General features: G+C 42.9%; 1 protein-coding gene across 2 annotated transcripts in view; it reads left to right on the top strand.

The window, feature by feature from the left end:
* The window catches only part of nfixb (nuclear factor I/Xb), a 111,215-nt gene that overhangs the window by 73,731 nt on the left and 21,529 nt on the right, over nucleotides 1-15,955 (top strand). The window contains exons 4-10 of one of the 2 annotated variants that reach the window (XM_010777039.1): nucleotides 5,258-5,320; nucleotides 5,678-5,752; nucleotides 5,968-6,091; nucleotides 6,621-6,656; nucleotides 7,344-7,471; nucleotides 8,568-8,642; nucleotides 12,803-12,931. In XM_010777039.1, the coding sequence (XP_010775341.1) occupies nucleotides 5,258-5,320; nucleotides 5,678-5,752; nucleotides 5,968-6,091; nucleotides 6,621-6,656; nucleotides 7,344-7,471; nucleotides 8,568-8,642; nucleotides 12,803-12,931 (630 nt within the window). The remainder of the gene's footprint in view (nucleotides 1-5,257; nucleotides 5,321-5,677; nucleotides 5,753-5,967; nucleotides 6,092-6,620; nucleotides 6,657-7,343; nucleotides 7,472-8,567; nucleotides 8,643-12,802; nucleotides 12,932-15,955) is intronic. The other variant, XM_010777038.1, reaches the window with a different exon arrangement.

Below are 15,955 nucleotides of genomic sequence, written 5' to 3'. Positions count from 1 at the left end.
GATAGGTAAACATTTAAAAAAAGGTCACAATCACATTTTTGGTTCTCCGCATGGGGTCTGGTTAACACGTTTTGGACAAAAGCATCACACATACATACACACACACACACACACACACACACACACACACACACACACACACACACACACACACACACTTATCAGTAGCAATAATAAAGACTTCTTAACACTGAAACAGAAATATACCCTCATATGACACACACTTAAATAATGAAATAATATAAAAAAATATATATATATCAAAATAAAAGAAATAATGAAATAACGTCCAATAAAAGAGCTGAGTGAACATCTGTGTGGGATAGCCAGGGGGATTAGGAGGGTTTGGAACATTTTAAGCGCATTAAGGATTAAAAAAAGGTCAGAATGTTTAGCAACATACCGATAAACCTCTTAAGCGAAACCCAATTGGGAGGCTGTAACGCGTTATCCTGTGTTTTGGGGAGGAGAGGAGAGGAGAGGGGGAGAGTCGAGTTGACATTTGTTCCAACAAGGAGGGAAATCTCTGTGAACTAACAGCTTGTGCATATACATGTAGTTACACACATACATGCACACACATATGGGCACCCGCTGGTTTCATGTGGCTACATCAGCTCACTTGTTGGTTTGTATGTTTATGTTAGGAGTGTGCATGCTTGTACTGCACAGACACACAAATTACCAGACCTGTTTATGCATCTGTCTAACAGTGGTGTGCCACTTTTCATTTTTGACCTTGACTTTTACTCTGGTTTTATCCCATGTGTGTAATCAGCAGCTCAAACATTTCAACACTTGGTGAAATGTAGTGTGTGCATTTTCATTTTCGTTTGTTGCTGTATGGAACATGGTGCTTTTTAGTGAGCGTTTAAATGTGTTTAATCCGGACTCTTTTTTCAGCTGAGCTTTACTTAACTGCTTTGCTCTGCTGACTGTCTGCGCCACGAGGAGTGACAGATTGGCAACTCTGTCTGACCCCTGTCGCCAGTTGGTCAACAGCACAGTCTAACAGGTCAGAGGGCCAAAAACTAACCCACAACCAGTGGATGGATAGTGGGTTTGATAGACAAGGGAAAACATCTGTTTCGGAACCTGGAGACCAGCAAATTAATCACAAAGGAACGATTAGAGTAGTGAAGAGAATGAGTAAAATAAGATGTGGTGGGGCTTGTGAATGATACGTTTTGTCCGTTGAGGAAAACAAGAGGTGTCACAGCAAATGTTGATGAGGAGAAAGCAGCACAGATTGAACTGATGCAAAGGAAAGCCACAGAAAATATGTGTCGGATAAAGAGATGTAAAGAGATTACGAGGTGGAGAGAGCAACCACAGTGGGGGGCACAGCACTGTATGTCAAAGCCATGGTGACGGGTTACGTTGATTATGGTGAGGGTCATGATGATTTGCCCTGGAGCCTGCAGGGAAATTCTGTAATCAACCAATGACAGCAGCCGTCATGAAGCTACAGCCACAAAGAACTACCACAGTTAGTAAAGCAGACTCAAACTCACCACAGCAAGACTTCACGTATCAACTTACCATGTGCTAAAGGGCTAATGCGTTAGCAAACATATTCCTTGCTACATTTTTAAATCTATCAGCGGGATTGGTCTGCCAACTCCTACCAAAGTGATCCCAATCTTTTCAACTCCATGTAACTGGATCCTACACTCTCCTCCAGCCATTCATTTACTTTGGCTCTACATTAGAGAACAAGATATAGTTGTGCAAAATCATAGCTTTGCAAAGTCTTTTATTTACTTTAAAACTCAGAATTCACTTGCAGATTGATTAGCACTTTTTTCACAGGTTTTGAGTGCTAGGTCAAATGTTGTTGTTTAGATCTCAAAATCAGACTTGAATAATATTTTACCTAGGTGCTTTGAACACAGTTTCTGCTTATGACTGTGCCAAGATTTTTGCCCTAACTCTTAAATTAAGATTGACTCATATACTGAACAATGCATGAGTCAATCTTTGGCAACCCAGTGTCAAGTGTTACTGTGGCTTTGTGTAAAACCAGTGTAAACCACATATATGCCAAATAGGACTCAAAGAAACAAAGCTTTTCATTGTCATGGTTAAAATGGTGATTCTTTGCGACAATTGTTAAGTTGGTTATTAAGAGTTAATTACAGATGTATGTACATGTGCTTCTTGTGAATGTATGTACATCATCAGGTCAAGCATTGTGTTTGTATATGTTTGTTGTATTTTAATTCACTGGTGTGATGGGGCTGCAGGGTAGGCTGAAAGGTTTGAGGTTAGAGATGGTGGAGGTGGAGGGGCATCCAGTGGGGACGGCAGGAATATGATTGGGGTTGCTGAAGGGAGGGCTTTGGGGGGCTGTGGTGGGAAGATAAGGGACTGGCTGTGTGGTTAGGAGACTGGGGAGGGGGGAAAGGGGGCTGAGGCTGCTGTTGTAGGCTGCAGCTGGCAGAACGGTGATAACCAGCGACCAGACCTCCTCCATCTTACCTCCCTCTCTCTCTGTCCTCCTGCCTTCCCCAACCAGCTCCATGATGCTCTGTTGGACTCCACAGTGGTACTGATTTTCACAAATGATGTAGTAGTACGTTGTAAGTACAGTGTTAGTTGGCTAAAGAGCCTTAGTTCAGAGAAATGGAGGCAGAACTGGAAGGAGCTCCAGTATCTAGTAAGGTCATCTTCTTTTACAGTCTTGAGACTTGAGATCTTCAAGAGTGATGAAAACGTATCTCTGATTAAAAAGGAAAAGAAAAACCAGGAGTCGTGCTGTAAACCAATAACTTGAATCCTACTGTATTACATGCTTTTAGAGTTGACGTGGTTTGACCAGTGGAGGCCTCAGGGTGACGTTTAGTACAGCTATCAGTGTCACTGCTAATGCACATATCTGCCTGACTCTCTTATCTACCAGGAGCCTCAGTTTTCATTCTTTGGTTTTTCACACCCTGCAAAAGCAGAACATGTTGGGGTCATGACAGGCCAACAATACACTAGAAGAAATTTGAAGGGCAGGATATCCAAGTGTTGGGATTTTCCAAAACGTGATATGTCCACATTGGACAACGATTGTTCTCTGTCACTTAGTAAGACATACAGTATATGATTCCATAGTAGTATGGTAGCTATCATGGTACTGTAAGGATAGCAGTAAAAAGCGGTTCCATGGTGTTAATTACATGCTTCTCCATGGTGTCAATCTGTTCATGTAAGAAGGCCTGAACTTGTTCTGTCAACAAAGATCTATCCCCAAAACAAAGACAACTGAGTATCAAGTGCCACCATTTCTTCTTAATCCCATTGGCTTGCATACAATGATTGTGTAACAGTACTGAAAATAAACTAAAATGAAATAATCGTCCGCTGCATTGGTTTGTTAGTAGACAGAAGCAATCAGACCCAAGTCTGCATTCACAAGTGCAGAACATTAAAAGTGTCTTGAAGCATAGTCATTGTAGATATGTTAATAGAGTAATAAAACATGATACAAGCAGCCTTTGTGAAGTCTCTTTGGCGACTTGACTTTGAACCTCCATCTGTGATAGTACGTTCCCTTGAAGTCTTGTTTAGGGTCCGTGGCAGCAAAGCATACCCTGCAACTTACGCATACAGTATGACTATCAGTTATCTATGAAGCATACTGTACATACAGTAAGATGACTGTGTATCTACCCAATGCATGTATGGTGTTAGAAATAGAGTGTTGACAATATTGTCAAGCCCTGTGGTGAAATACTACACGACGGCAAAAAGTCCAGTGAAGTCAGGTTGTGTTTTTCAACAGCTTTTTTTGGCCATCATATATGTTTACTCTTGAGTGTGTACCTCAATGTTTGTCCATGTATGTGTGTGTGTTTGAAAGTGTGTGGGTGCACGTCGGGGGCGCAGCCTCGTATGTTTGGAGTGAGTGCCGTCAGTTAGCTGGAATGTGGCGCTACCGCCAATGCTAAGATGGCTGCCAAGCTCTAAGATGGCTGCCAGGATTACACCCAGCCAGTGAGAGACAGTGAAGAGCGAGAGATTCTGCATGTGAAGAGAGGGGAAAAGAAGCTCTCTCATTTATGTGGTCTTTCTTTCTATCTTTCTTTCATTCTTGCTCTTGTCTCTCTCTCTGTGGATAAGCAGTGATTCGTAGGCAGCGAGACAGGTCTGTTATTGTTTCTGCTCAGTAATCTGTGGCTTAGTGTGGCTGCAAGGCAAGTGCTGCTGGCAGGAGTGTGTGTGCTCTGTTATCACCTACAGCCTGCAGATAAACACCTCCTTTAGCTAGCTTGCTAGCTAGCTACATCCCAGCTAGGCCTGAATGGATGGCCAATACCACACCATAACAGTCTTGGAAATGGGGTTCAGTCTTTTCCAACAACTCAGACACGTGGTCACAAATATAAAGGACATTTCTTTCTCACAGCCTCGACAAGAATGTGCTCTCTTTAGACCAACTTTTCTCATGTTACAAAACCTTATCGTGCACTGTCTTATTTCAGCCTGCAGCTCCTCCAAGTCTAATTGGGGCTCTTTTTTTGCCAAGATTTGGCATGTTTGTGTCTATACATGTAGGTGCGTAAGTGAACCAGTCATAACAGGTGTGTGTTGGTGCAGATGCATATGTGTACTTGTATTTGTGTTGCTCTGCTGTCATTTGATCCCAAGAGGAAAAGTTTGGCCTCAACTTAAAACGTACTCGGACTGGAATGGTCGGTCTTTCCAAATACTCTGTGTGTGTTTATGTATTTGTGTGCGTGTCCACGGAGGAATTGCAACATGTATTAAAGTATGAAACATAAATTAAAGAAAGAAACAGCTTGAGCGAGAGAGTTGTGTGGGTGTGTGTTCATATGTGTGTGTATGTGCAAGGTGCTCTGTTTACGCAGACTAAATCCCTACCAGCAAGAAGGTATTAAATGGGATTAGGGTGAAGAATATGATTGCGTTGAAAGATACTAAATGGCATAGCAGCACACTATAAATCATTGCACCTCGAGTGAGGAGGGACAGAGGGAGACAGAAGGTAACATTCTTAGATACAAGACTGTCGCACAAAAAAGTGTGAATTCACACATAAACACACGCACACACTCTCAAGATGTATACCATAATTGTCACATACTGCAAGTTCCTATTACTCCCTTTCAGATCTCAAATATCACACTCTTGGCAGCATGGATAAGTGTACGCTTACCAGTATGTTTTTGATTCTTTTTTTTAGCATACAAACCAGATCCTAAACTTTTGTCTTTCTTTGCTCTCCCCTCCCTGTGTTTCTGTCCAGAATCCGGACAATCAGACAGCTCCAGCCAACAAGGGGACACAGACATCAAACCACCGCCCAATGGTAGGCACACACACACACACACACACACACACACACACACACACACACACACACACACACACACACACACACACACACACACACACACACACACACACACACCCTGTCAAATCAGCATACTAGAATTGATTCCATCATGCTTATCAGTCTTAACATATTCCAATTATGGATCCAATTAGCAAACACACTCGCACAGATGTTGATCCACAAACATAGTTGCAGATGGTCGCCCTCTCAAAGGGATCTGATTTTCAGGGTTTTCTTCAGATTTTTGGTTTTTTGTTTGAGACACAATGAATTTATAATATAGTGGGTCTAATGCGTTTTGATGATCTGATCACAACCTTTTCTGTGCAGGGCACCTGAGTTTCCAGGACTGCTTCGTCACTTCAGGGGTGTGGAATGTCGCAGAGCTGGTCAGAGTGTCACAGAGTAAGTAGTAAAACTGATGCAAAGAGAGAGAGGCGACAGCAAAACAATTACAATATCCCCAGTATCATTTGAAACGGCAACCAAGCAGACCCATATTGAACCCAATACAATATGCCTTCTGAACTACTGAGACATAATGTACTATTTTTTTTCATTCACCCATTCTTACTTATTCCCCTTTCCTCCCCTCTTGTTCTTTTATTTCTCTCCGTCAGCACCTGTTGCCACAGCGTCAGGTCCTAACTTCTCGCTGGCTGACCTGGACAGCAGTCCCAGCTACTACAACATCAACCCGGTGGCTTTAGGGCGACGCTCCCTCACCTCCCCTCCTTCCACTAGGTACACAGTCCTGACTGATTACACACAGACAACAGTATTCTACGAGTGTTAGGAGATGTTTCAGCCTCATGAAATACTATTGTCAATTATAATAGCTGTCCGCCATTAGTAGGGTTTTTTGTGGGTGAAGCCACCATGTGGCAGTAGCAGTGTTACCTTGATATGTGATTCGCTGTGAAGCCAAGGGCAAACTGGGGGATGGTGTGAAATCACAGTAATATCTGCCAACAGTATATCATTTTGTATCGCAAGGATGACTTTACTGGCAAGTAAAGTACACCATTTCATTGAGGTTTCTTTATATAAATGGCATAAAGTACTACAGTGCATTCCCAGTCTTGGAATCTGTCCAGGACTGTCCTGTCCTGAACCTCTTTTACATATATATGTACAATATGTGTGTGAGTCTCCCTTTTAGCTGCTCTCCTTTGTATGAATGTGATGGCTCTTTCCACTATTTGCTCATGTGTTTTCCTTCCTAAATTGTCTCTTTCTCTCTTCTTACCTCCGTCATCTGCTGTCACTTTAGGTCTGATGTGGAGTTGTACGCAAACCTTCCACGGAGGTAGTTATACACACTTACTAAGACACAACTTAATGAGACACGTGCACAGAACAACACACACACAAAGAGAGAGTCTTACTGTCTGGCTGTCTCTGCCTTCTAACTATTGTTTCTGTTTCCTCCTTTCTTCATTCCTAGTTTGACATTTGTTGTGCTTTGTCTATTCTGCTCCAAGACCTCAGGATATGATGTTGTTTCCACTAAGATGCCAAGCTTCTTTTCATGTTAAAGTGTTTGTTTTGTATGATTACTTTGTAATGATCGGGTCGGCAGGGTATTTACTCCTTGATCCATACATCTACCATCTTTAGGCAAGGCAAGGCAATTTTATTTAAATAGCACCTTTCAGCACGCGACAATTCAAAGTGCTTTACAAATTAAAAACAAAGGACATTTTAGACTAAATACAGCATAAACACATTATTAAATGGCAATTTAAAAACAGGCATAAAAAAGCAAAGATAATGAAATAAATAAATAAACACAGCAGGTACAGAATACATGAATAAAAGGCATACTGCAGTGTGAGTATGCACAGCTCAATTAAAAGCAGCGGCAAATAGATATGTTTTTAGTCTGGATTTGAAAATAGGAATTGTTTCAGCGGACGTGCACGTATCTTTAGATACACATATCTTTATGTATATATCTTTTAAATCATGTTATCCTCCCCCCTCTCTTTCACAGCTCCAACAAGAGGAAGTCATTAGACGACAGTGAGCTGGAAAGCCCCACAGATGATGTTTTCTACCCCGGACGCTCGCCTGCTGCCAGCTCCTCCCAGTCCAGTGCGTGGCCCAACGACATGGATGCAGGTACTGCCCTATACCACCCTTCACCTGTCACCCACGAAACAAGCTTCATGACACTTTGTATCACTCCTGCCTGACCCACATCCCACCACCACAATATTACAAAGTGATGCCTTTATCTGGCTTTGTCTCTTCTTCACACTCCCTTTCACAATCACATGCCTTCACTCTGGTGATTAACACATCCTTGAACATCCCTATAAACCACTACCTCATTCTGATGAATATGAAGAGTATTGTAAACCAATATTGACCAGAGTATGTTGGTCACAATATATAGCAATATAAAGCAAACACACATCACATGGTTTAAACATGTAATACCCGCCCATTTACATATCTGAGCATAACATTAAAAACATGAAAAGGCCAGGTTCAGGTCTTGTCAAGGAAACAAAAAATTCGCAATTCAATTGTTACAGTCATCACCTTCAGCATTTTCAATTTACACTGATTGAATAGTCTCCTTTTTGTTAAGTCAATGGGCTTAACATTTGTTTTAGCAATTTTTTGGTCACAATTGTTTCAATACAATCACTATAACACTTGAAAATTGACATCATCATGGATCAATTGTGCTTTGTGTTATGATATACATCCACCAAATAGCTCCAGACACCGGGAATATAAATGCCAAGATGCATCAAGTATGGAGCAGCAGCCTGTAGTAAGGCATTATGCTGGTGTTGCTATTGTTTTGGCAGTAACCGCTTCCGCTGTGATTCAGCCTTGGACATTACCCTCTCTTACATCATCTTCCCAACAGCCCAATAACTCAGAGAAAAAACCCTCTCAAGTTCACTTCCTCACTCCCAAATCCCAAGGCTTCATATTTGTACTCATCCTGAACCTAAAGCCATACTCACACATACAGTTTACCTGATTTTTTAACTCTCCCCCTTTCCATCTTATATCTCTCTCTCTCTCTCTCTCTCTCTCTCTCTCTGTCTCTCTCTCTCTCTCTCTCTCTCTCTCTCCCCCTCTGTCTCTCTCTGTCTCTCTCTCTGTCTCACTGTCTCTCTGTCCAGCTGAAGGAGACCTCTCTCTGTCTCTCTCTCTCTTTCTCTTCATTGTTAACAATACCCTTTTCCACTTTCAGTGCAGCACCATTTGGCGAGTGTGCAGGAGAGGAAGATAAAACATGAAAACGATGGCGTGCAGTTTCCTTACCATGGTTAGAACAACATTGATTACACTCATATAATTAGTAAATTGTGTGCGTGTGTGTGTGTGTGTGTGTGTGTGTGTGTGTGTGTGTGTGTGTGTGTGTGTGTGTGTTCAAAGTTAAGTTAAGTTATGTGATGTCTGTGGATGTGTTTCCAAACATTTTATTTTCATGATTTGAGTAAGGTTTAGCTGTTTCCGCAGATTTATTTCATTGCTAATAATCAAAATTGAATTTTTCCAAATTAAATTCCCTGAGCATACATTAGTAGGATTGTCGAGGATTATCCTGTTCAGGCTTAACTTTCTGTGTGAAACATGACGTTACACTTAACTCACCTGAGCTCCCCGGCTTTATCTCTCTGATGTCATGTCAGTCCTCCAAGCGGCATCTAATTGACAGATGTCACCAGGATAACACTGACAACACCAGCCGGCACATTCACATGCTGTGCCCATTCTGCCTCACATGCACAGTGACTCACTCAAACACCTACAGAACCCCCCCCCCGCACACACACATTAACATCAGATACTGTACATACACAGAGCCCCCCCACAAACAGGGCTTACACACTCACAACCCTCCCTTATGTGCAGACGTTGACACATTGAATCACATTCTTATCATGCTCCCCACCCCTGCAGGTGTTCAGGTGCCTGCCTTGCCTCCATCCCTCTGTCGCTCCATCCCTCCCTCGCTTCAAATCCCTCATTAAGACGCTTACCGTCTGTGGATCAGAGGTGTAAAACCCTTCCTCCTGCTCACTAGCTCTCCCTTCAACCCTCCATCCCTGTCTCCCTTCTGTCTAATTGAAAACGTGTACAGCAGGAGGGACCTTGGGGAGGGAGAAAACATGTCAGAGGAGAGAAGGAGGAGAGAGAAACTGAAAGCAGGCAAGTGGGAGGTGAGAGAGGGAAGAGAGGAGAGAAGAAGACTTTGGAGTACTCAAACGGTGATAGCTAATGAGAGAGAAGAGTTATCAGGATGAGAACTAGAGGAGGTGTGCCCCGTCTACTCTCGCTCGAGCCTCAGCGGCTGCTCTCCTGCTCCCGCTCCACTTAGCTGTAAATGTAATTAAGAGGCTGCTCATCAGAGCCACAACAGAGGCTGCTGCACGCCTTAGCGCACCAGAGCCTCACCTCACATATTTTCCCTGTCTCTCACTCTCTCTCTCCTCCTCTCTGTGTATGTGAACCACCCCTTTACTCTACAAAGTGCAACACACACAGCCGTGTACACCTCCTAATGACTTTGGCAAATAGAGGTGAGGAATTGCACGCAAATCTGGACCCTCTACCCAATTAATTTACGAAATCCAAGTGAAAAATACGGAAGCCAAAAGCTTTTGTAATTATCAGCAGTTTTTTATTTTGCAAATAGTTATTTTTGTAACAGTAGCTAGTGAGAACCATGGTCCACACAAGAGGAACCAAGGGAACCAGGAGAGAAGGAGTTATTGTAGGCCACAAATGGAGCGAGTAGAGAATGTGGATTTGGTACGGTGTGTATCCGATCTTCCAAAGGATACCACCTGCCACAGGCTGAGCTCATCTGGGAATATCTGTCCAGGTGGGGAGTATGTAAACAAGCAAGCACAAACACACACACACAAAACAAAACAAGGAGCAAAAGAAACCTCCCAGGAAACCTACTTACACACAGGTGTGCATCACTGTCTGTCAACGGCACCATCCACCCCAACTTGGCCAATAGAATAAAGGCATCCAGTAAAACACACAGACGTATGAAGACGCATTCATACATATATATCACACAATCACGGTTACATTGAGAAATACACATGACAGATTTTTGCACACATATCACACGGCCCACACAGATGCATACACTAGCACAGCTGAAGCATGGTCCCAGATGGTGTTTCCGTGTGTGTGTAGCCTTGGGATCTGTGAGGATGCTGGAGACATCTGCTCCACGGGGGCACGAGGAGGGGTGGGGGAGGTTAGGGGAGACAAATGAAACAACCAGGATTTTGCATTAGTTCCAAATGATTGGGAAATGTTCCTGAGACACCAGAGACTTGTGGTGTTGGGGGGGCTTTCTCTATGCTTTGAGTTAAATGTTACAGGCCCATAGAGGGATACGACTGGACGTACATATGTGCTTTAAATCACTGGAGAGAGGAGAATTCCCTCACTTTCCTTCACTTGTCTAAACCACTATCTCCTGTCTTTTTCAACCGTGTGTGTGTGTGTGTGTCTCTGTGTGCTTCTGTGTGTGCTTCAGAGGCGCATCTGGTGGCAGGCCTGTTAGTGCAAAGAGACAGAAGGGTCATCATGGGAGCGCTTGATTGGTTGCCAGTGAAATACTGAGGCTTGCCAGGAGAGGAAACAGTGCAGTTGTGGCACATCCACACACAAAAAACACACACACATAAACCCAGATCAGACCATTGCATAGTCTCTGAAGCACCGGAAATACTGTCTTTCGCATTCCCTTGGTGATAGTGACGGTGCCACAGCGTCCTATATATACAGATGTCAATCTCCATCTGATCTTCTCTGTGCTTCCTGGCTCTGATTTCCATACTTGAGACTCATTTTGACTACCAAGATCAAAGTAAATCAATACCTTTCTGAAACCATGACTGTTTAATCTACAAGGCTCTGTTTTTTTAAACTTTCTTCCAAATATGTATTTTCCAACTCTCTCCCCTGCAGTGCCTTTCCTTGTCCTAGTCTCTATAGACTGCTCTTATTTCTAGTTTTCTCCCACCAGTGTGACAGTGTCATAGCAATCACTGCTAACTATTGGTGTCAGAAGTGGGATCGGGGTTGTCTTCATGCTTGGAATCTGTCTGACAGTACAATACGCCCCCAGACTCCCGCTACAGTGGGGGGGGGGGAGAAGAAATATATGTCTGCTAAAGACATAAATGGTTCACACATATTCACTCCCACCTGCTTGAGACTTAACTCTTTCACACAGGGAGGGAAGGTTTTGCACGCCCCCACACTCCCATAGACTTTCACACGTCTCCAGCTGGAGAACTGAGGAGGAATCGCATTTAATGCCTTGTTTGATGCGGAGGGGGCCACAGAAATAGACTACAAAACAACAGTCTAAAAAAAGTTTAAAAAAGAATATTATCACTCACTTGTTAGGAGGATTAGAGGAAAACTCTACAGAAAATAAATGTGCATGTTGTTTCATCAGTTAAATGTGGCTGTGTTGTAAGGCTCTTTGTTTTTCGTGATTGGACACGTGCTTGTGCTTCTGTGTGTGTTCAGATGTTGAGTGTGTGAGTGAGTGTGTGCGAGCGAGAGATAATAACCATATTTAACATCTTATGACATTCCAATTTCATACATGTCGTCAGAGCAACGCATTGAAAAACAAGACGCTGCTGCATTTTTCACAGGTTCTGCTTTGCTCCCTCGCTCCCTTGCTCCCTCGCATATTTTCATGTCTCCCACGTTCTTCTCGCCTCTCTCTTCCTCTCTCTCTCTCTCTCTCCCTCTGTCTCCTCTCTCTGTCCGTCTGCTTGTCTTTCACACTCAGCAGCTGCCGTGTCCATACTGTACAGTGTGTGCTATTTCTGAATGAAGCCTTCTTCTCGTGCATCCAGCCTGTGAGCTTCACTGAAGCCAGACCACAACTAGCTGACTGTGGCTGTACGGTGGCCATGCTCATTCTCAGAGAAAGCCTGGAGTTGGCACCTGACAGAGAGAGAGAAACTGAGAGAAAGAGATGAGACAGAAAAACATACAGGGGCACAGTAAAGGTTACTATAGCTACAAGTGGGCTTTGGACCAGTACCAGATTCTCTTTTTCTCTTTTTCCCCCCTTTTCCTTTAAAGATATGCATGCCACTTTAGGATAAGAAATATTGCTTATCCCTTATTTTATGACTATAAAGTTGGGAGTTGGGAATCTTACAGTACATCTATTAATGACGTAGAGTCCTCTGATTGGCTCATTTACTGAAGTGAATGGTCAACAGCCAAAAGGACAGGAAGCAAAGCACTGCCATCAACCAATGAAGAAATTAAAGAATCTAATCAGAAACCATGATTGTTCAAGTCCCCATCTTTTTTTTACTCAAGCCAATTAAAGAAGCAACATTTTGTTGATTAAAACCACCTCTCTCTTTTCCTCCCTTCCCCCCCCACTTTTTTTGTTGATCCCATTTTTTTTTTCGCCAGGACTGTCCTCGCCTGGTTCACTTAAGAAGCCGGGGAAGTTTGATTTCAACGCCCTGACTTCCCAGACGAGGTCCCCCCGCATGGCGTTCACACACCACCCGCTGCCTGTGCTGGCAGGAGTGAGACCAGGTGAGAGCCCTGCCATGAACCCAACAACCCAATTCCCCTTTTATAATCTGAAACAGAGAGAGAGGGGAAAGGGAGTGTCAAACGTGAACCAAGAATGCCAAATGTACAACTCAAAACAAAATGAATTCTACAATCATGTGCGTGAAAATGAAATTCCTAAACGTATAAAAAGAATCGTAAAGCCCTACATTTGCAACTGCTGAGAAGCAATATGCCCGAAGCGTTTCACCTTTTCAAAGTTACTGCTATCACCATGGCTTGGCGTGAATTTCTCTCTCTCTTTCAGCCTCTCCATCCATCCATGTTTAACCATCATCTCTAATGCCTTTGTGTTTTAATATTGTCATTGCATGGTACCATTGCTGCATTGATGCCTTTGTGACTGATTTGGCTCAAATCTTAATGCTTCATGCATCCATTGTAATGTTTATGTTCACTTTAACTCTGTATATTCCCATGTAATGAATCTGACTGGGTGTGTTAACTTACCAAGTTCAGCTATCCGGACCCTAAATAGTTCGAAGTAAGAGTTAATGTTGCAAGAAAAGCAAATACTCATTTATTCAGTACACAAGATCAAAAACTTGTGAAATATCTTTTAATCGTCATAAAAGCTGCAAGACAAAGGAACATTTTGAAGACACAATTTGAAGTGGAATTCAAATATGTTTTTTTTTTATATATACTGTATCTTATTTATATCTATATCTTTATTATACATACAATTATTCTCTGTGTGCGCATATGTATATGTTTGTGTATGTTTTACATTTAGCTGCAAAATTGCATTTGTATTTTTCTGTTTTTAAAGGATGTGTTTGTTCAGATTCTACTGAGAGTGCAGAGCAATTACATATTTGAAAGGAGTAGAAAGAAGTAACAGATTAAACTCACGCAGTTTCACAGATTTACAGTAGACTGTAGTGGTTGGAATTCTTTAAGTATCATCCAATGTTTCCGAGGTTTTGTTTCAAGAGAGGCACTAACGCTAAGTTGTCCTCATAAGAGCTTTTCAGGCCTATAGGATAAGCGACATGGTTTCTCCATCTTTGAGAATTCCCCAAGTCTCCTGGATGTCGGGTTTGCCAACAAGACCCAGTAGGCTGGTCTCACTTTCAAAGGAATAAATATGTGCTTCTCTCTCCCCCTGGCTCCATGTATTTCTCAAAGGAATGGTTTGGTCCGCATCCAAACCAGACCTACTATGTAAAGGTCATTTGGACTCATTGCCCTCCATGTTGAAATGTATTGAATTTTACCCGCAGAGCTCCCCAAAGTATATTTAGAAAAAACAGAGCAGGCAGGATCTCGCGCCATTAAGCCATGTTGTTTATCTGCACAGAGCAGTCCTTACGCCTCTGGAAAATTTAAAAACACCACATTAAATTGTGCGTTTAAATGAATTCTTAAAATATCCTCCTCTGTTTTGTGCGTGAGTCGAAGAGGTGTGATGGACTGGCTCAGGTTTCTTTGTTGCCTGACTAACTTCTCACAACCTCCAAACCGCGTGTGCATACTGTTGGCTAAGAGGTTTGCATGTAATAGAGAGGCTGTAATGGGACAGATTTTAGAAATTGTGTATGGGTGCATTTGTGCACGTACACAGACATACACATGTGTGTATGTGTAAATGTACACTCTTGTTGAGGACTCTGTGCTAAAATGGCTGCCATCCAAATGGAATGTCCCTCGGAGGCCTTGGTTCTATAAAGAGACTGGAGGATGATGGGAGGGAGGGAAGGAGAGCGATGAAAAGAGAAATTGGGGTAGACGGAGAGGGGGAAGAAGCAGTTAGCGGTCATGGACTGGAGATGTTAGCTCGTGTTGTATAGGTCTAGTGAGTGTGGCTGTTCAGGGGTAAGGACTGGATGGTTTATGTCCTGTTTTTGGCTCCGGACTGACGTGGAGAGCTGCCAGATCGACTGTTGTCTGATTATACTAGTCTGGAGAGTCCGCCATTGTAACAGTGATTACACTCACACAAATATAAGGACAAAGACACATAAAAGCTGCAACAGACAACACATGCACACAGACAGACAGACAGACTACAATAAAACTAAGATACAGTTTTACATGCACACATAACAAGATGGGAACACCAATACACCAGAACCTAGAAAGTTTGGACAAATAGACACTTGCACACTTTGTGAGTACAGCATACACAAGAGACAGTAGGTGACAGACATAATCACAGATGCTTGTTTGCCAGGCTCCCCTCACCTAGCAGCTTGCCTCTTTAGTTTGGTGTGCCAAATTGCCAAAGCCATAGAATCTCGGCAGACAAGACAGACAGACAGCGTGTGTGTGTGTGTGTGTGTGTGTGTGTGTGTGTGTGTGTGTGTGTGTGTGTGTGTGTGTGTGTGTGTGTGTGTGTGTGATGTCTAATGTCTCCGAGAGGCGTTTTGTGGTCGGTTGGGAGCGGAGGGGAGATTCTCTCCCAAGCTTCAAACTGCTGGGCAGAACCGCACAGCAAGGATATGCTGCTGATTGATTACACATCACCGACAAGCAATAAAACAAAAGTGGAAAAACCCTGTGTGTGTGTGGTTCTGTAATACCCCAGTGGTTAGTGTGGGTGTGTGTGTTTGAGAGAGAAATGAAGAGGAAGCAGAAGGCAGAAAATACTTTAACACACTTTAGCGTCTATTTGACTGCGTAACTGTATGTGTGTGTCCTAATGCCAGGCTTACCGGAGGTACAGAGAAATCTAGTTGGCTGATTTATAAAATGAATGGGACCAGATGTTTTCCAATAGCCAGGGATAATGTCCATCATTTGTAAGCCAGAGCAGCTTCAGTCAGTTAACCACGAGAGAATGTCACTGCTATTTTCTGTGTTATGACAATCATAGGCAGAAGAGGCAACCTGGTCTTTGATGCCAGCTGTGCCTGTGCTCAGTGAAAACATATGCAAGTCTTATATACTGTCATAGGTGTGCATGTAAATGTAATATCATAATGTGTTGAGTGTTATGTATGCTTAACATCTGTTGTGTTTTTTTAGTAGAGAAGCAATAGA

This window comes from Notothenia coriiceps, unplaced genomic scaffold (genome assembly GCF_000735185.1).
Source record: "Notothenia coriiceps isolate Sejong01 unplaced genomic scaffold, NC01 NC01_scaffold00017713, whole genome shotgun sequence".
Classification (NCBI taxonomy): Eukaryota; Metazoa; Chordata; class Actinopteri; order Perciformes; family Nototheniidae; genus Notothenia; species Notothenia coriiceps.
Note: the sequence above shows the minus strand (reverse complement) of the source record. Positions and strands in the feature narration are given on the sequence as shown.